At 25.0% G+C, this 23,190-nt stretch overlaps 1 protein-coding gene across 2 annotated transcripts in view; it reads right to left on the reverse strand.

The window, feature by feature from the left end:
• Positions 1-23,190, reverse strand: part of LOC100201937 (ATP-binding cassette sub-family A member 2) — a 142,604-nt gene that overhangs the window by 43,234 nt on the left and 76,180 nt on the right. For both annotated transcript variants that reach the window (XM_065792796.1, XM_065792797.1), the window contains 5 exons: positions 22,031-22,413; positions 21,606-21,642; positions 13,361-13,459; positions 7,240-7,542; positions 5,088-5,322 (listed from right to left, as the gene is read on the reverse strand). In XM_065792796.1, coding sequence (XP_065648868.1) covers positions 5,088-5,322; positions 7,240-7,542; positions 13,361-13,459; positions 21,606-21,642; positions 22,031-22,413 — 1,057 coding nt within the window. The remainder of the gene's footprint in view (positions 1-5,087; positions 5,323-7,239; positions 7,543-13,360; positions 13,460-21,605; positions 21,643-22,030; positions 22,414-23,190) is intronic.

The raw sequence follows: 23,190 nt of genomic DNA on the forward strand, positions 1-23,190 counted from the left end.
CTCTCAATTACAACATATAGCATTGAAATTAAACTCTTTCACTGTGAATAAAAATTAAACTTCATTTCATAATTGCGTGATAAAAAGACTGAATAATTTTCATTTTTTTAGAGATTAATCAGCACATGCTGAATTTTACATATGTAATGATGGATGTTCTTGATATAAAGAGTGTTTTACAGAATAGAAAGCAACCTCTAAAAACAAACATGGATTTTGCAGACGATGATAAGGTTGAGGGTAATCCGATATTAGGATGCCTGCCTTTGACCACAAAAGAGCAGTATATTGATTTGGAAAAAAAATTTAAAAATGACTCCTTTGTCAAAACTTGGGTAAGTTAATACAATATATACTTCCTTATTATTATTAAGTAAGTTAAAATGTTCAAAATGGAATCTATTATTATGTTATTAAAATGTAGGGAGCCTTCATATGCTCAAGCCACATGCTAATAAAAATCAAATTATAACTAATAAAAATTTATTCATTTATTTATACTGCAGCTACTGCAACTAGTCAAAGATTTAGCAAACAACATATAAAATATTTTCAAGGTTTTGAAATATAAAATAAAGATGAACGTTACAAGGGCTTTTGAAGTTTTTTTGTCCGCTTCCATCTGAAGTTGTTATTTTGTTTTGTTTTTAATTGTAATCTTGGTTGTTGTTAAGTATAACATGCATCTAAAAAATTTTTATATGAAAAAAAACTTTACATGAAATGAACATGTGAAATAATGCAGATTAAGTTTTAAATTATATTATATTTTTTATATCTTATTGGAATAGCATTATATTTATTATTATTATATAAAATAATTTTTTCTCAAAATATTTTTATTTCCTTCAGAAAATGTCGCTTTTGGAACATACTAAGGCACTCCCGTTGACAACATTTGCAACAACGACAGCAGCTAAAATGATAAGGAAAGAAATTTTCTCTCAAGACATGTTAAAAACAATTTGTTATCCAGGAAATAAAACATCTGGAGAGAAGAAGGTGGCAGTCAAGAATGGGAGAGTGTACTCCACACTGATAGGCGAGTAATGACAACTATAGATTTTTATATAAAAACTTAGTCTTTGCATTGAATATTATAAAATAAATTGAATCTATTTTTACCTGTGTTAAAACAACTGGGTCAAAAAGGCATTGTAAAAATTGAAAAAGGTCTGAAAGACACCATTCAAGGCAAGTTCAAGGCAAACAACAATGTTACATAGGAGATCAGAAAAACAAAATTTGAATAACTTTTATAGATCTAAAATCAAATTTGAATTGCTCTAATATGTTTTTTTATTATTTTGTTAATTATAATATAATATAATATAGTGACAAAAAACAAAAATGGATAACAATTGTATTTAACCTTAAAATTTATTTAGTTATAAACACAATATATTATTTGTGTAATTATACATGTTTAATTTATTATAATTGTAAGTGAGAAAACCTTAAAAAGCAAAAATTTATAATGCTCAACTCTTTCGTTAATTGCGATGTGTTTTAATTATTATATAAGTTGTATATTGGTATTATTATCAGGCTTCCCAGTTTACCATGCTTTAAAATGACGAATTTCTTAACAGCTAATGGCATTTTAAGGGCAAATTGTTTAAGACATTTTTTATAAAGGCACATTTTTTAGCTTAAATTTAGTGTATAGTTATACTGTTAATTTTTAAACATTAAGGTGTGTTTGAGAGTGATCCTATTAAGGGATCGGTTTTGGCAAAATCATGACAGAATAGTTTCTTACAAATGTTAGGACAGTGGACAGTATCCAATGAATATGGTGTGTTTTTATTAATTCTTGATTATGTGGGCATAGCCACAATGATCTTTTCTTAGCAATGGATAAATGAGATAATACATTATTTTGTTTTTTAATTTTTTTTAGTTGTCATGGATGGAGCTTAGAGGGCGGTTGACTGCCCATGACCATCTTTTACTGGTGTTAAACATTTAAAGCACATGTAACATGCGCATTTATCTAAATATCAATGGCTTTGGAACTCATGGCTAGCATTTTTGATAGCCTGGAAAATTTGCTGAAAAGTGAGTTTGTTATAGATTTACTGCAAACAATTTTGGGTGTGCATATATTTATATATATATATATATATATATATATATATATATATATATATATATATATATATATATATATATATATATATATATATATATATATTTGTGTGTATATATATATTTGTGTGTATATATATATATATATATATATATATATATATATATATATATATATATATATATATATATATTAAACTGCTTCATTTTGGGGTCATGAAAAAATTTAAAGTATCATGGAGTCTTATCTGCTGCGCAGACCCCTATTTTATTAATAGAGTTTTTTTTTTTTGAATTTTGACCATTTTCAGGGGTTGCTCAAGTGCCATAATTGCCTGAATTTAGACTTTTTTAAGCCTATTTTTGGCATATTTAAGCAAGTTCTAAAACTCTTTTCTTTCCAGAGTTTCTTCTAAGTTAGAAGAAACAAATAAAATGCATGGTATTTTTATTTATCTGAAATATTTCGTGCAAATCTATCAATAAAATTGCAAATTTATGCAATTTTTTCCAATTTTTACGCAACGTAATAACTTTTTTGATATGTTAAGTCATTTGGAAAAAACACCAGATATGTTGCATAAAACGTCTAGCAATTTCATTTTAAAATTTTTTTAATAATTGTGTTATTTTTTACAAATATTATGTTATATTTTTATATTGTTTTTTTGTTTTTCTTGGAGGTTTTGCTTTTTTCTACATACTTCCTTTTGTAATTGTGCAAGAATAAAAGTGAATCTTGTCTTTTTTCTTTCTTTCTGGCAATATCAATGTCGTACTTTATGAGTTTAACAGTTCTTTTAGAGCAATTATTAACAACTACAAGATTAAAAACAGCATCTTTAAATTTTAGGTAGAAATATTTACAAGTCCAATATTCTGGTGGGGTTTTCATCCATTGAAAGTCACTTTTACTCTGCCCTATCATAAGGAATAAAAGCCACGAATTTTCTGTGACCAATTCAACTAAGCTTGGCAGCTCCACTGAAGTCTAAAGAATTGAGGACCTCTATGTTAGCTTTTATTCAGGCTAGCGAATATTTATCTAAGCTACGAAATTCAGAGCTGTATAGTTTTTGAGCAATTTCACCTCTTTCTTCACAGTTTTCTTACTTTTTCAGTTTACTTACAACTTCAGTACTATTAAGTTGGAAATTGCTATAAAGCAAAGAACAGAGTTTAAAGAACAAAGAAACAATTGACAGAAAAAAAGTTGTAGGTTGTACGAGTCAGGAAAACATGAAGATGAGAGAGAATTCCAAAGGGTTGAAGTGCAGGGAAAAAGACAAGGCTAATTAATGTTTTTAAAGCATGCAGGGATAGATACACTAAAAGAATGAGACTTTGCTAAATGACAAGTCAAGCGAGAATGAGTTTTAATTAAGTGAACTATCAATAATAGCTTCTTTGAGCAGCAACCATGATTTCAAGTATTTGTAGAAAAGAGAAAGAGATACAAATCTACAACGATATGAGAGAGGCCATGTCAAGAAGAGAAAGAGCATCATTAGAAGAACCAGCCTAAATATAACAGCGTTACTCCGTACAAGGACAAATAAGAGATCTATAGAGATAGAAAATGGAACCAGAAGTAAGATATATAGTGAGCACAATAAATAGAAGCAACCTTGGCAGATGCTAACTTTGAAAACTATTTATATGTGGTTTCCATGTGAGGTTATTAGTTAATGATAATTTAAGAAGATATAAAGTAGAGCTCAGCGAAAAGATTGTCATTCATTAATATAGGATGTTGACAAATTGCAATAGTTGTTTACAGAAAATAATTTTAAGTTAAAATTATTTTCTGATTAATAAAGTTAAAACCCACACGCTACTACAAGCCCCAGGCTATATTACAGAATAGTGATCAGATTCAAGTTCACCTAGCTGTTCCTAAGCAATTAAAAAAAGTAGACTCTTTGTCAAGACAGTAGTATAAAGTTGTGTAAGCAGTAAATAGAGCTACTTTAAATGTAAGATTGTCAGGAAAATCATTAATGTAGATTAGAATCAATACAGAACCAAGGATAGCACCAAGATACCATAAGGTACACCAGAAGTAACTGGAAATGAAGAAGAGTGTTGGATTTTGATAAATGTTGAATAACTATAAAAGCATGTAACTATATCATTTTTATTTTTTTGTTTAGCAACTCTTAACTTTTTTCTTTTTACATTTATTTTTATTTATTATGCATTTGACTTCTTTATTAAAACACACTAGAATAAAAAAATCTAAAATAAAATCAACATGAAATTTTTTTTTAATATTTTTTAATCTTTTTTGTTAAAGTGTCACTATTTCTATAAAATAACATATTTTATGTCCACTGACAAAAGTATACTGATGAATAGTGATTTTAATTTTATGGAATATTACTGCTTGCAGTCTAGGAAAGATTTGGAATAACTCAAAAAAAAAAGGTTTGGCACTAAACATGCTTTTGTTACAATTGTAAATTCTAAAAAATCTCTTGCACAATAAGCTATGTATACCTGGTCTAATAATAAAAAATATATAAACTCATTTTCACAAAAAGCATCATTAGAATTTTATTAGTTTAACTTCAAAGCATTTTGAAATACCGGCTTTAGTGTAATCTTCAGAATTTCATTAGTGTAACTTCAAAGCATTTAGAAATACCGGAACTTGGAACCCAAAATACCATATATTATTTAATTTAGATATTAATCTCAGAAACTATTCCATATATATTGCAAAAAAATAACATGTAAAAATACAAAAAAAATGTTACAACTGAATGTTTTTAAAGGAAGTCCCTAATAAAAGTATAATTGTTTTATAATATCGAAATCATTGACCCTTGGTAGCACATATAGTAAAAAGCAAAAACAACTAACTTAAAAATCATGAATTCATGCGTAGAGTATTTGTAAAAAAAATTAGGTATATGTGTATTGGATATAATATGTGATACAAATGTTACAGTAGCAGTAATAAAAAAAACAAATTAAAAAATCTAACAACTAACCTATGATTTATGAACTTATGCATAGTAGAAATCAAATAATCATTCATGCTGTAACCAGTTATATTAATGATTGTATCACTAGTTCCAATATTCAAAAAAGTTAGATTATCACATTTTCCTTTGTCCGTGCAATATCTAGATGCTGTTGATTTTATCACCCTATTATTTTTTGTAATACTAGATGATATCCCATATTGATTAGATGTAAAGTTTACAAAATATGAGTTATTTCCATCTATATAAATTTATATATATATATATATATATATATATATATATATATATATATATATTTAATATATATATATATATATATAAATTTATATATATATACACACACACACATATATATATGTATATATATGCATATATATATATACATATGTATATATATATATATATATATATATATATATCTATATATATATATATATATATATATATATATATATCTATATATATTTAGACACACATATAAGCTTCCAGAAAGTATTAGCGCATGTGGAATTTTTTTATCAGTTAACTTCAAACGAGTGCTAATTTAAATGAAAGACTGATTGATCTTTTTTTTTTTAATTTAATGTTAAAAAAAAACACTATTACAAAGTGTCAAATATAAAAATTGTTTTTTTTAATCATCTTTAATTTATTAAGAATACAATAAGAGTGACAAATATAAGATAAAAAAAGGTGTGCGAAAGTATTAGGGCACAACCTTTCGAAGTTTCTAAGAAAATTTAATGTTTTATATGGCCACCTTTGTTTTTATGACATGCCAAGACTCTACACAGCATGAAACCTATAAGTTTTTGTATTAGATCTTGTGGCATGGTATTCCACAACGCTTGCATTTGTATCTTGAGCTGCACCAAGTAAGTAAACTTGCATTTTTACAATTTGCAGTCAATCCAGCTGCAAAAATTCTTAATAGGATATCAGGTGAGTGAGTGGGCTAAGGCATCAGATTTAAATGTTTTTCCTCCATGTATTGCTTGATTGAGCATGCTGTGTGACAAGGAGCGCTATGTTATTGACATTGCCAAGTGGAGTCAGTTCCAAAAATATCCATTGAAAGCTGTAAATAATCTTCTAATATCTCTCTATACCAAAGCTGATTGAGGAGATTAGTGTAAAGCTCCACCAGGCTAGTGCTAGATCGAGCAATGCAGCTCCAAATCCCCATTGAGCCTCCTCCTCCTCCTTGAAGTCTTGACAAGTAAAAACAAGGATTTTATTTTTCGTTTTTGTATCTCCTCACTAAAATTCTTTTTTTGTTATAGAAAAACTCTACAGCCCATGCAGCTCTTTCTTTGCACCATTTTTTTTGCTTGAGATGGTCTTTGATGCTTAGTAGTGGTTTCTTTGTTACAAGGTACAAATTAAGTTGTTCTTTCTTCATTAGCTTGCTAATCGTTGATCGGCTAACTTGATGTGCATCTATTGTTGTATTCAGGTCTAAAGCAATTTAGCTATTCTCATGTTTGGCTTGCACTTAGCAAGCATAATTGCTTTATTTTTTGTTGTTTACTGACATTTTTTTAGGAGGACCAGAGCCACTTTTGTCTTCAACTTGCCAAACTTGTTATAATTTTTGAGGTCATTCTAATGCTGCATTCTTGAGCTGAGGTCCAATTTTTTATTTATTAAAATCACTTTTGTGCATGCCAGCAACTTGCAAATTTTTTTCAATTGATTTTTTATTTCAATTGCTAACTTTTTTATTTCAATTGCTAACTAAGATTAAAATAACATCTTTGTTGCTTTAATTTATACTACATACATTTTTTATTGATTATTATTAATTAGCAGATAGTAACTAACAAAAACCAACCAAAAAGAGTAAACAAAAATATTTCTCAAAGAAATTAAATGAATGTGATAATACTTTTTAAATAAGTGCATTATTGTTTTTGCGCAGTTATTTTCACTCATTTTTTCAGAGTAGTCATTAAACTTCTAATTAATTCAAAAAACATGTTAACAAAAATTTGATATAATTGTTTTATTTGGTCTCAACTTTTATTTAAAAAAAAAAAGTTCAAAACTAAAATTAATTTTTGATTTATATTGATTTAAAATTGACTATTAAAAAAAGTTAATACTTTCTGGAAGCACTGTAGATATAAGGATAATTAGTATATGTAAGTATAACCTTGTCCAGAATATTCAACAAATGATTTCATAATACTATCAAAGTATTTGTTAGAATTTTTGGTGTCAACAACAATGTAATTTGGTTTTGAAAACATCTCAGTTGATAACTTTAAAGATGGTTTGAATGAATCCCAGGGCTGGATTAGTGTAATACATATTGCTACAACAACAAATATGGTAGGAAGTAGAATTTCAGAAATGGCACCCTTTACATTCCTTGTTGAATGATAGAACCGCTTTGTAAGAAGAGCTTGATACTGTTTAATCCACAATGCACATTTTATTTGATGCTTTTTAATAACTAAATATTAAGCAACAAAAATATATATATATACATAAATATTTTTTAAATATATTCTGCAAAGAAGGATGTGCTCAATGTTCTTATGAGAACAGAGCAATATCAAATTAGTAGAAAATACTTTTCATTTTTTAAATTTTTACAAAGCAGAATCTTTATTGATGAAACATTGTATAAGATAAAAAAACTAAATACTGCTAATTTCCAATAACATAAACCTCCAAGGGACCACGGAAAATGGTTTGAATAAACAAATGTTGGACTAAAGCAAATTTCTGTTAAGTCGAACTTTAGCTTTTATGAGATACTAATTCGAGTTAAGTTTTTTCTTTTCATTGAACTTACACTATTATACTAATAAAAGTGAGGAAAATGTTTCAATGAAAAAAGTAACAGATTGTATTCACGCAGTACAGTCTAAAGGTAACATTTGAAAGATGACTTGAAAATTTGGAATGATTTTCTAAAAACAAATTGAGTTCGGTCAATATCTTTAATTCCCATACAAAAAGTTTGCGTTATCCTAAACTATTTGCTGAAAGGGAATGAAAAAACAGTTTGACTTAACAAAGTTTGAATTATCAGAGGTTGGAATTAGCGGGATTCTATACAATAATAAAAATTTTGTTATTAATGTCATTATATACAGTCTCGACGCAAGGCATTCCGAAGGTGGTTGAAAAAATATTTTCGCCCCTTAAAGTACCAAACTGGTTTCTTAAAAAAAACATCCTCAAAACTAAAATTTACCTTACTGAATTGTGTCTAATACCTAACTAAATTATAAAATTGGCGCCTTTGAAGCCTTGGCGCCTAGATGAAAATCACCCATTTTACCTGCTTTCTGCCAGGCCTGTACAAGTATGTAAATATATATACATACATATATTTTATATATATATATATATATATATAAATATATTTATTTATATATGTGTATATGCATTTGAATGTGGATTTTGAATGCTTTTTTATTCTTACCTATTTTAGATTGCATAATGACCTTGAAGAAAAAGTTTATCTAAACCAGAAATTATACAGGACACTTAGTATTTAGTCAACTTTGTAAATTTCCAGATTCTTGTTGGCAATTTGCCAATTGCCAACAATTCGCAATTGGCAATTTGCAATTTGCCAATTGCCAACAAGAGAAGAAGTCTTTAAACATTATTAATTCACCAAACACACAAAGATCTTCTCACAATACTTTGACTCTGTAAAAAACTCTGTAAAATCATCAAACAGAGATAGTGGCTAATGATTGGTAAACATATGGTTGAGGACAGGGTTGTCAACAATTTTATATAACAGACTTCTGAAATGCTTAGATTGATTAATGATACAAAATGATTGAGGAAACATGTTGATGGAAAGAGAAACTCATCAGTGCCAACTTGGTAAGTTCAATGAAGTATTTGGCATTTGTGCTTGCAAATGTGTTTATCATGGTATCATGGACCAGTTAAACTCCCATTGTTTCATCAAAGTTTCTTTTAAGGAATGGGAGTTTTGGTCTGATCAAAAGAATAATTGAAAAATATACATTGGCCTGATTAACCAAGAAAATGAAAAACCTCCAAAAGCAAAAAATTAATAAAGAACAGGAAATCAATCCAAAAAAGAATGCAAAAACATGCCAAGCTTTGCCATCAACAATAACTCCTGCAAGAGCATAGAAAGCAGTTGTTCGAAGAAAGCACTTGTGGTGATGATAAAGAGGAATTTTACGAAGCTATCAATTCAGAAGACAACTCATTTAGTGGACATGATCCCAAATACCACAATTTTAGTACAAAGAACTCTGTCAAATAATGGAACAAACAGGAGTTAGCAACAGAGATGCATGCAAAATTGTTAACACTAGCCTGAAAGATATACTTTTTACATTTGATTTACCACATTACATATTAAATCCAGCAAAAATAAAAAGACAAATAAATCTGTGGCAACAAAAAAGTTTCGAAGAACATGCAGAATTAGCCACAAATAATAATTGGAATTGATTTTGATGGTTGTAAAGACAAAGCACTTAGATTAGTGGAACAAGTCAATGATAAAGTTAACAGAGCCACTTACATCTAAGAAGATAACTACGTTATCTGCTCATATTCTAACAGTGTCTAAATTAATCACATTTGTTCACTTCTAAAAATAATTACTTAAAGCATGCAATACTGTTATTCAAGTATTCCAAACATTGAATGTAGAAACAAAGAAGTATTTCATGAATACTTTTCCTGGAAATCTCAGTCATGATAGGAGGCTCATATTTGACAATTTTCTGCTTTGGTTATACATGTCAACAGTAAACCCACTACAAGTCTGATAAAATCATTGATTACTTCATCAAAGTTTCCTGCTTTTACTGTGTTTAATCAAGAAAAATTTGAAATGCGAAGAAGGAGCCTGGAATTTTTCATGATTATGAAATACGTTTAGTCTTAATCATCCTGATACAATAGCAATCATCCAGAAAACAAAGAAATTGTGATTTTGATCACCATGAAAGTGTTTTTTGTAAGTCTTTCCTTTTTCTTGTCTTTACTACGGATAAAGACAAGGAAAAAGCAGTTGATGCAAAAAAGAAAATTATGATAAAGAAAACTACTGATGATACGTGTTTCTCTTTATAAATAATTTTTCTCAATTTCCATTCTTCCTCATATTTAGAACTGATTGACTGGTCAAACATTGATTTCTTAATAAAAATTACAAATTCCACTCTTCAAGTTCCTAACATTCCATGGCATTTTGAAAATGTAGAACATCTGGTAAAAGAAGTCTCGATTATCCAAGATTTCAAGTCAAATTTCATGGTGTAGCAACTTTTCCCACTAGTAACAATGCAAAATTCAAAACAAGTATATATATATATATATATATATATATATATATATATATATATATATATATATATATATATATATCAAATATATATATATATATATCAAAATATCATAAATATCAAATATATATATATATATATATATATATATATATATATATATATATATATATATATATATATGCATATATATATATGCACAAATAAATATATGCATATATATATATATATATGTCTATATACATTTGCATATATATTTTATACATGCATACATAATTATAAATACATTTACACATTTATATATATATATATATATATATATATATATATATATATATATATATATATATATATATATATATATATATATATATATATACATACACATATATATATATGTACATATATATATATGTGCATATATATATATATATATATATATATATATATATATATATATTTTATTTTAATAAAACTTCTTTTTATGAGTTTATTTTTACAATATTTCGAGGGAATATTATTAAAGTAATTAATATATATATGTACCATTTTTACCATTTTCCACCATTTTTAATTTAAATTTTAAATAAAATAGTATCTTAAAAATAAATATATTTTTAAGAAATAGAAATAAATCCATAAAAAGAAGTTTTATATTAAACTATTTATACAATTAAACTCAATTAAAGATGTCAACATTTAAAATTTATATATCTATATATATGTTTGCATATATTATATATATATATCTTTATATATATATATATATATATATATATATATATATATATATATATATATATATATATATATATATATATATATATATATATATATATATATATGTTTATGTATATGTATATGTATATGTATATGTATATATATATATATGTATATGTATATGTATATGGATATATATATATATATATACATATATATATATATATATATATATATATATATATATATATATATATATATATATATATATATATATATATATATATATATATATATATATATATGATTTGATTGGCCATTTTAAACTGATGATGAACTTTGTATTTTAAACTAAAAAGTGTTTTTTATTTCACTAACATATATATATAAACATATATATATATATATATATATATATATATATATATATATATATATATATATATATATATATATATATATATATATATATATATATATATATATATATATATATATATATATATATATATATGTATATATATATATATATATATATATTATATATATATGTATATATATATATATATATATATATATATATATATATGTATATATATATATATATATGTATATATATGTATGTACATATATATATATGTTTATATATATATGTTAGTGAAATAAAAAACACTTTTTAGTTTAAAATACAAAGTTCATCATCTGTTTAAAATGGCCAATCAAAAATTTTTCAAAATATAGGTTACAAAGTAATTAAAAATCCATTAAAAATTTATATTCAAAAAAACTATCTATAATACATAATTAAAATAAAAAATATAATACAAAGGAAATAATAAAAAACACACTCAAATTTACAGTTAACATTCATTACACAAAAGGTCAACAATAAAAAGGTCGTACAATAAAGTCCAATAACAACAAAAAGGTCGTACAATAAAGGACAGGATGTTAATATAAGTAAGATTAGAACAATTCAATATCTGTGTGCCTAACTTGTTTGTTTAACTCAGGGTTCTCCCATTTTATATGAAGACTTTCTTTAATATTCAGTTTCCCTATTGGCAGAATCCAGAATGGTAAAACATTCTTCAGTTGCTTTATTAAAACAATCAATGTTGGATTTAATATGTTAAAATATATGTGATTTTTATCTTCCTTAAAATGTTCATTAATATGTTGAGAAATGTGTCGGACAGTTCGCCCTATGTAACAAATATTACAGTTTGCAGAATTAAATTTATAAACAATGTTAGGTTTTAAATTTCTGGGAATAATATCTTATAATGAAAAAACTGTTGAATTTTAGAAGAAGTAAATGCCAATATTATGATAAATTTTTCTTTGCAAAATAGCTTTATTAACTCCAATATTTTGTTTTGAGTGTTTAAAGATTGTCACCAATATAGGGTAATTTAAAATATTTACATTCATATTTAGGTTTTTCAAAAGGTTCAGAGTGTTTAAGATCCAAATATCTTTTTAAGGAATTTTCTATTAATTTATTAGGATATTGATTCTTAAGTAAAGTTATTTTAGTTGACTGAATATTTTCATGAAATCCTGCCCAGGTGTTATTTATTTTAAATATAGGGTCAATGAGGGTTTTAATTAGCCCCAATTTGTATTGAAATGATGTAAAAATAAAGTAATTAGTCAATAGTAAAAGTGTGTTTATGGTATATACTAGTTATGAGGTTAGTTTGGTTTTCAATACAAACATCAAGAAAAGGTAATTTACCATTTTGTTTATGTTCGCAATTGAATTTAATATTCGGGTGTTTAGAATTAAAATAATAAAGAAAATTTACACTGTCATTTTTAGATGGAAAAGATGCAAAAATATCATCAACGTATCTCCTATAAAACAATGGTTGAGTGTCATAGTGTACTTTTATTTTTTCCTTTGTATTATACTTTTTCCTTTATTTATGTATTATAAATAGCTTTTTTGAATAGCAATTTTTAATGGATTTTTAATTACTTTGTAACCTATATATTGAAAAAGTTTTAAACTGAAGATGAACTTTGTAGGTTTGAAAAATGTATTTTAAACTAAAAAGTGTTTTTTATTTCACTGAAATAATAATATTATTTGTGCTTACCAGTATGTATGTATGTATGTATGTATGTATGTATGTATGTATGTATGTATGTATGTATGTATGTATGTATGTATGTATGTATGTATGTATGCTATATATAAAAATAGCAGTTTCTGTACAAATTTAATGAATGTTAATTTTTTCTTACATTGATGCTCAGGAGACTTTGCATGTTTATTTAAAAAGCTATGATTGTCATCAGACATCTTAAAGGATTCCATAACACCAGAGGCTGTTGTTATTTTTGCTAAAAATATATACTAATGATAATAATACAATAATAACTACAATATTTACTCGTCTAATTGTTAACTTGTAACATATTTTTCTAATAATAAAAAAAGTTTGAAACTAAATTTAAAACTTGTTATTATTACTTGTTAAGGCATAATAAAATAAAAATTTTATTATGCCTTTTAGATTCAAAATATATATACATATGTTTATATATATATATACATATATTATATATATATATATATATATGTATATATATATATATATATATATATATATATATATATATATATATATATATATATATATATATATATATATATATATATGTATATATATATATATATATATATATATATATATATATATATATATATATATATATATATATGTATGCACATATATAATATATATACATATATATACATATTTAAACATATATATACATGTTTATATATATATACGTATGTATATATACATATATATATATATGTATATATACATGTATATATATGTACATATATATATATACATATATATATATATATATATATATTATATATATATATATATATACACCTGTATTTATATACATATGTATATATATACACATGAACATATATATACATATGTATATATATATATAAATATATACACATATATATATTTATTCATATGTATATATTTATATACATACATACATTGATTATATATAAAAACATACATACATTGATTTTTATTTGATACATATATTTATATACATACCTATATTTTAAATTGATACATGTATTTATATACATACATGCATTGATTATGTATACTAATAATAAAATAAAGTTTGAAACTTTATTTAAATATTGTTATTATTATTTTTAGAACAAAAAGTTTTTATAGTAAAAACTTTATTATGCCTTTTAGATATACATTTGTTTATATACACATATGTATATATATATATATATATATATATATGTATATATATATATATATATATATATATATATATATATATATATATATATATATATATATATATATATATATATATATACATAAATAAATATATATATATATATAAATATATATATATATATCTATATATATATATCTATACACATATGTATATATACATACATATGTATATATATATATATATATATATATATATATATATATATATATATATATATATATATATATATATATATATATATATATATATATATATATACATACAGTTAGAGAAGTAAGTATCTGAACAAAACATTTTATTATGGAAAATAAACTTTGTCAGGTTATTTTAGAAAAAAATAACTTTATAAAAATAAAAATTAAAGATTATTCTGAAAGAAAATTTAAATATGAATTTAATATGAAAAAAAAAGTATCAATTATAATATTTAATTTATAAAAAATTAAGATACATTTAAACAATGCAACTTTTTAGCATTGAATAAGCATCCGAACAAAATTTTAAAGATTAAGGCCTAAAGATTAACGCTTCTATGAGTAATTATTTTTATGACTTTTTAATATTGAGTTGGACCGTCTTTAGCTTTTATGACTTCTGCAAGTCAACATGGCATCAGCCCAAGCTTCTTGGAGCATGGTCTTTAGCTCTTCTTTTCTTTTTAGACATTGTGTGCCACATTTTTTATCCAGATTTTTTTAGCCCAGAGATGTTTAATTGGATTGAGATCTAGACTTTGCGCTGGCCATTCAAGTAACTCAATTTGCTTTTGGATAAAAAACTCTTTTGCTTTCTTTGAGGTATGTTTAGGGTCATTGTCTTGTTGGAAGATAAAATGTATTCCTCATCGCAGTTTTTTAGTTAAAGCCAGAAGATTTTTATTGAGAATGTTAGCATATACTTCAGAATCCATAATTCTATCAATAAACTCCAGTTTTCCTGTTCCAATCCAAGCTATGAATCCCTATACCACAACATTGCCTCTACTAAATTTTATTGTACCTCGAATACAACTGAGTGTGAATGCTTCACCCTTTTTTCTCCATACTTTTTGAGTTGCATCGGACTTCGCAAGATTAAATTTTGACTCATCCGTCCACAAAACTTGACATAATTTTTAGCAAATGCAAGTCTTCGTTTTCGGTGGATTTTTGAAAGGAATGGTTTCTTGCCTCGAACTCTTGCTTTGATTCTACTTTCTTTCAATCGATTTCGAACAGTACATGAGCTCACTTGTAACCCAAAATCTTTCTCAAGGAGGCTTGACACTTTTGGTGCTGATAAAAAGCGGTTTTTTTGCACCATCTTGACAATTTGTTGATCTATTCCTGATGTTGTTTTACGCTTAGCTCTTGATCTTGGCTGATTTTGCCTATATCCAAATATATTGTACTTTTTAATCAGACCACTGATGGTTCCTAATGCCATTTCAATTGCTTGATTAATCAACCTAAATGTTTTACTTGCTTGAACAAGTCATTAACCAAATTGCACTGAGCTTGGGACTATTCTTTGATTTTAACTCCCACACTTGATGATATCAATGATAAATCAAATGAATTTAAAAAAATATCAGTCAATTATTAAAAGTTACTTGTTGTAAAACAACAATATTTCTAAAACTATTAATTTAAAAACTTTTTTTAATAATCAATTTTAAAACTTTGTTTACATAACATGTGCGGATAATTATTTTTTGTTGAAGTTTTAACACTCCTTCAGGAATCATTAAATTTTAGCAACGCAAGTTAATTACCGTTGATTAACTTTTTGCTATATAAAATTGTGAATAAATTTGCTTTTAGAATAATTATAAAAGTATTTATCAAAAACATATGTTTTTCTGAAATAACCTGACAAAGTTTATTTTTCACAACAAAATATTTTGTTTATATACTTATTTCTTTGACTGTATGTATATATATATATATACACATATACATTTATATATATGTATACACATATACATATAAATATATATATATATATATATATATATATATTTATATATAAATATATATATACATTATATATATATATATATTTATATATTCATATATATATACACATATATATTTATATATATGTATATATATACATATAAATATATATATACATATACATGCATTAATTATTTATATATATATATACATATATACACATATATATACATATATATATATATAAATGTATTTATATGTATATATATATTTACATATGAACATATATATATATATATATATATATATATATATATATATATATATATATATATATATATTCTTATAACAAAAATGCAAAACAACAGACCAAAATGTGTTACTTTAAATTAACTTATATCAATATAGACTAATCAGTATATATATGCGCAACAAGTTTTTCCGGTGTTTTGATGTTTTTAAAGATTTAAAGCTTTTTCTCCTTTTTGTTTGTTATATAGTTCTCTCCTTTTTGTTTGTTACAGTATATAATATCTTTACATATGTTATGTATATATTATCTGTAAAACCTTAAAAGTGTTAAATTTGTATTTTAGATATAATCAGTATAGACTGGTTATATTACTTTTTTTTAAATAAATAAAAACAATCTGATTAATTCCATTTTAAAACAACCAGACCATGCAATACTATATTCTTAGATTTTCTTCATGTTTTAACCATTGCTAGTACATTATAAAATATGATAAATCCCAAAAATTTAAGATCTAACTCTTAGAGGTTTCTAAATTTTTCCCTCATAAAAATTTTCAGGGAAGGAGCTTGGATACATAAATAAAAAAAATCTTATTATAACTATAAAAGACCAAGAAATCAATTACAAATAATAAAACAATGGGTAGTTGCCCCAGTGAAAAGTTGGGGTGTGTGGTAAACTTAAAAAACTAGGTATTTATATGTTTTGAGTACAGAATAACAAAAAAATTCCTTTGGCAAAATAGTGGTTTAAAAGTTAAATGAAAAATTTTATAACTAAATTAAATATAGCATATTTGATTTTTCATATTATTTTAAATAATAAACAAAACTATGCATACTTAAATGTATATAAAATTTATGTTTATCACAAAAATTATTGATTTGTAAATATACATTTTATGATTGTATTAAAATCTTTTTTTGAAATTTAATAAGATTTGTCTGTTATTATTGTTGGTACACTTAGTAATGATATTACCTTAGTGATTGGTATCCAACAATAAACACCTTTTTCAACCAGAAAAACTCTTCAGAGGGACCATGTGTATGCATAAACTTCACTTTTATATCATTAAATTCTTCATCTTTTTTCCTTAAATTCTGCAATCCAAAAAAACAAGTCATATGTATAAGATTTGTACTTCTGCATTAGCTCAAAATTTAATGCACTCAAATTTTAAGAACTTGATTTTTTGGTTATATTGATAGGTTTTTTTATTTAAATTGTTGCTTGTGTTCTTAATTATCATATACGTTTTTAAAACAGGTCTGCAATGGTGAACTCTTGGAGTTCCTTGTAAAAAACTTTATTGTCTGGATTTATTGGGTGCAAAATCCAAACAATGTATTAAATGTTATAACTGGATTTTCTTTTGGGTATTGTAAACTTTCTCTTGCTATTGTCTGTTTTACTGTACCCCCTATTGCATCACAGAAGATTTTCCATGACTGGTTGCAAAAATATCCATTCATTGTCCCATTGAAAATTTTCTGAGTGATTGCAAAGATTCAGAAATAGTTATAATTTTTATACTGCCCTTCACATCCACCAGAAAAGTAATATAATTTGATAATAAAAAGTAGAGTTTGATATTTGATAAAAAAAAACAGACATCATGTATCATATCATCGGACATAAAACGAAATAAAACAACATAAAGTAATGTCATTTACTTTATAGTAAGATAACTGGGTGAAGAGCGCATCAAGATTTACACCAATTTTTTTACAGCCAGAATCATTTATCTTTTCCTTCATCAACAGTGTCAATGTATCCAGAACGAATACTTTATTTTGCTCTGTTTTGAATAAGACGCACTAGTATCATATATAAAATGTGAATTACTTATTTTATAAAAGTCTGATGGGTCTGAACAAAAGATGGGTGAAGATTTTATATATCTTCGAAAGATGGGTGAAGATTTTATAAATCTTCACCCATCTTTCGTTTTTTCATAAATCTTGAATTGGTTTTTTTATATTTATTTACACTAGTTAAATTAATAAAAGATTTTTCTAGGGATAACTAATAAAAGTTAATGGTTCATTTTCTTGTTTCAATACTTCATCTGCTTCATTTTCACTGAGATGTTCAGTTGGTACATCTACTTTTAACTTATAGCTACTACATAATTTCCACACAGGTATAACTTATCCCTAATGACTCTAATTGTCTTGCTAACATAGATATTGTAAATCTGCCTAAAAAAAAAAGAAATGTTTAAGATATGTGTTGCATGTTTTTACAGATAGTAATTCTATTTATTAAAAATTAATATACCTCTTACTTTGTTTTTATGCACTTTAAAAACATCACAACATTGGTCATTTTTCTTTTCAAATCTTTTTCCAAAGTAATGAAAATGGTGATTACAAATGCTGAATAATTTTTCAAAAGCACACAATTCAGATCTCCATAAAATGTTTTAATGGTTATCAGTGTCTAAGTCATGCAGTAAAAAAATCTTTATATTTCTAGAATATGAAATTTTATGACAATATTAGTTTATAACTCTACCAACATCACATAAATACATTTTCATACAGAATAAAAGATAACATTTGCATTATACTTAAAAATTTAAACTTTATTATATAAATTATAAATTAAAATAATAATTAACTTTATTATATAAAATATAAAATAAAATAAAATATAAATTAAAACTTCATTTAAAACTAATTATAGTAAATTGCAAACTGAGTTTGCAAATTACTATAATTAGTCTTAACTAGTGTTAATTAGGGTGAGGCGGGGTGAATTTAATTAGGGTGAGGCGGGGTGAATTTAATTAGGGTGAGGCGGGGTGAATTTAATTAGGGTGAGGCGGGGTGAATTTAATTAGGGTGAGGCGGGGTGAATTTAATTAGGGTGAGGCAGGGTGAATTTAATTAGGGTGAGGCGGGGTGAATTTAATTAGGGTGAGGCGGGGTGAACTTTTCACAGAATGAATTTGTCACTTAAGCGACTCAGCTTTAATATGTATATATAACAATGTATATATACGCAATGTATATATACCATAAAGTATATTTATTTTACAAATTATACAACATATTATACAACATATTATACAAAATACGCAATGTATATGTACCACAAAGTATATTTATTTCAATAGACCAATGTCAGTTCTCTGATCACCTAAGTTTTATTCTAAAAAATAACACTGATAAAGATGTTAGTTATGTTTGTGCAAAGGAGAAGGAGAAATGATGATTGGTTTAGGTGTGTAAGTTCCAATCAGTGGGCATGTGAAGGATTTTTTAGAGTTAACACATGTACAAATTGTGTGCAAAGGACATGTAAACGTCTTGTAAATTCTTAAATAGTCTTGGTAGTTATGTAGTTTTTGTTATTGATTTAATGTGCTATTTAGTGCACTAGCGCGGTTAGACGGTTTGTATTTATGCCCAAATCATTATTTGATATTTTCTAAAAAAACTTAACAATAGACGTCCTTTTAGATGTTTTAGAAATCAGGAAACTGACTTTAAGTAATTCTATTTTGTCATTACCTGAAAGCTACTTCAGTAATTCTAATTGTAGCTATCTGTAGGCTATCATCTATCATTCTATCTACATCATTTAGAGATTTACTATTCTAGGTTAAGGTAATCATCCTACTATTACCTCAAAAATAATGCTTTATATTTAATATTTTTTCTCCTAGGTAAGCTGTCTTTACCACTACAAATAATGATTTATATTTAATATTTTTTCTCCTAGGTAAGCTGTCTTTACCACAAGTAAGGAATTTCTTCTGTCGCCCAAGTGACTTATTTTTTAATTAGTTTAATTGTAGTGACGAATTCGCCCCATAATTGACAAATTCACCCCTCAAGTTCAAGTTCTATCCAAAAGTAACTTTAAAATTTATTTTGATTCAATACATTAACAAATTACAGACCCTAATTAATAAAAATTGCTAAATAAAAAAAATTTACATTTACATTTTTTTACATTTAAAATTTACACTTAAAAATTTTATTAAAAAAACAAAAACAAAAAGATTAAACAAAATAATAATTTCAAAATAAAATATGTCCCGGTTTTTCAAAACATTTTTTAAAAAAATATTGTTTAGGTTAAAAAAAATAAAAAAGTTAGTTTATAAACAATACATTTTAGTACAAAAGTACTTTTTTTCATGAAACTGTTCAAACATATACTACTCTAATTTAAAATTGTAAACTAAAAAAATTTACAGCACAACCTATCTTTTTGCTGGGGAAAGTACCCATTATTTTAATATTTGTAATTGATTTCTTGGTACTTTATAATAATGAGTTTTTTATTTATGTATCTAAAATCCACATCCAAAGATTAACTAAGTTACTCATTTTTAGTTTTCTATCTTTTAAAGTCTTGGTTTTATAAGAAAAAATGTAAACTTAAAAATGGTGGAAATTGATCAAAACAATAATATAAGCTAAAATTATAAACTAAAAAACCGCTTAGAGTTAGATCTTGAAATTTTGGGAATAGTCATATTTTACAACGTACTATGGTTAGAATATGAAGAAAATTCAAGAATATAGGGTTACATTTAAAAAAAAATTGGTTGTTTTGATATGCAATTACTCTTCTGAATGTTTTTCTTTTTCTTTACTGTGTACATACATCAACTGAGAAATAGGTAGAACGTGCGAGGAGTGCTGCTACATTAACTGAAGGTTTTGTTTTGGGCAGGCAATCTATCTATTAAAAAAGAAGTTCCTTAAATCTTCAAAATTATTTTTACTAAAAAAAACAAAGTTATTTGTTTCCCTGCCTGGAGACTTTAAAAAAACATGATTTAAAAAAGCATGATTTTTAAACAGAAAAGATTTTTGACAATGAAAAATTTTATTTTTAAATGTTCAAAATGCCACTGTATTAGAAGATTATTTATGGTAAAACTCAATGAGTGCATATTTTGATTATGTATTACAGAGAAAACAATAAAAATACAAAGTACTTATAATGATGGAAAAAAAAATTATACCTGGTTTACTGTCATTATAGCAAGCATTTAAAAACACCTAAAATATATAACAAATGTAAAGAAAAGAATAAAATAAACCAAAAAAACATTAAAAAAATCAAACTTTTACATTCTTAACAACTACAATGTGTGACAAAGAAAATTCATTTTATTTTATCTTTTTGTGTTACTATAAATGTCAATTACACAAAATTTGTACTTTTGCTATTAATAGTTGTATTAAGTTAATTTGTTATTAAAAATAATTTAAGTAATGCTATACTTGTATTTAATAACTTATATTTAAATATTTAATATTTATAAGTTATATTTAATAATGGGTGAGGTGAGTTGTGACATAGAAAGATATTTAAAAAAGTACAAAAAATGTAACTTAAAATTTCTCTAATAAAAAATTATGCTAATTTATTTTTGTTTTAACAAACCTCTTCAATAGATGAATCAGCAAGACCATAACTTTGAATTCCAAGTAAATTCCTTGATTGTTCTAGATGATTAAACAAGTTTTCAAACTCTCCGCTTGATCTTGCTTCAGATGGCAAGCTGAATGTTAACTCAAAGTTTGAAACTTTTTCAAGAGTAGCGCCATTAACAAACGAGGAAATAAAATTTAAAAGCTCATTTGAAGATAGCAAATTATTTTTATTATCGTCTAATAAAATGGTTAGGCGATAACCTTTTGTAAAATGTTGTTTTAAAAACAATGAGGAGCCACTACATTTAAGTTTACCATTTGATAAAATACTTATTCGATCTCCAAGAGCATTGGCTTCGTCCATATAATGGGTTGAAAGAAGAATTGTTCGACCTAAAGTTAATTTAAAACTGCCAGTTTATATCATATTATTAACAATACTTTTTTTTTTTTTTGTATAAATATATACTTTATATATATATATATTTTTTTTTTTGTTTATATTTTTCACTTTTGCTTACAACAAGGCTGCAAGAAACCAGTATTAGAGTTGGAAGTTACTAGAAGAATAAAGATAAAGTTTGTAGAGCGAGATAACGATTGACAGACAACTTTAAAGATTGCAAATTATATGAATTAGGAAAGCAAGATAAAGGAAGCGAATTCCGAAGTACTAATGTTTGAGGAAAAAAACTAGATAAATAAGAGTTTTTGGAGAACTTAGGAACAGTCACAGAAAAAGAATGAGACTTAATCGAATGACAAGTAACAGGAGAATTAATTTTAGTAGATGGCACAAGAGATGCTAGCTTTTTAGAGAAGTGCCCGTTATAGTATTTGTTGAAAAGAGAAAGAGAAGCAACATTACGACAATGTGATAATGGTTGGAGACTGGCTGCAAGAGCAGGTTCAACTATGTTTACAATGCATTTTTGCACTTTGTCTAAAATTGAAAAGGTATCATTAGAAGATCTGCCCCAGATATGTTAACAGTATTCCGTAAAAGGACAGATTTGAGATTTATAGAGATAAAGAATAGAATCTGGAGTAAGAAAGTGTTGACCACAATAAAGAGATGCAACCTTAGCAGATGTTAATTTTGCAATGGATTTGATATATGGTTTCCAAGAAAGATTGGAAGTAAGAAATAATCCTAGAAGATGAAGGGTA

This window comes from Hydra vulgaris, chromosome 03 (assembly GCF_038396675.1).
Source record: "Hydra vulgaris chromosome 03, alternate assembly HydraT2T_AEP".
NCBI lineage: Eukaryota > Metazoa > Cnidaria > Hydrozoa > Anthoathecata > Hydridae > Hydra > Hydra vulgaris.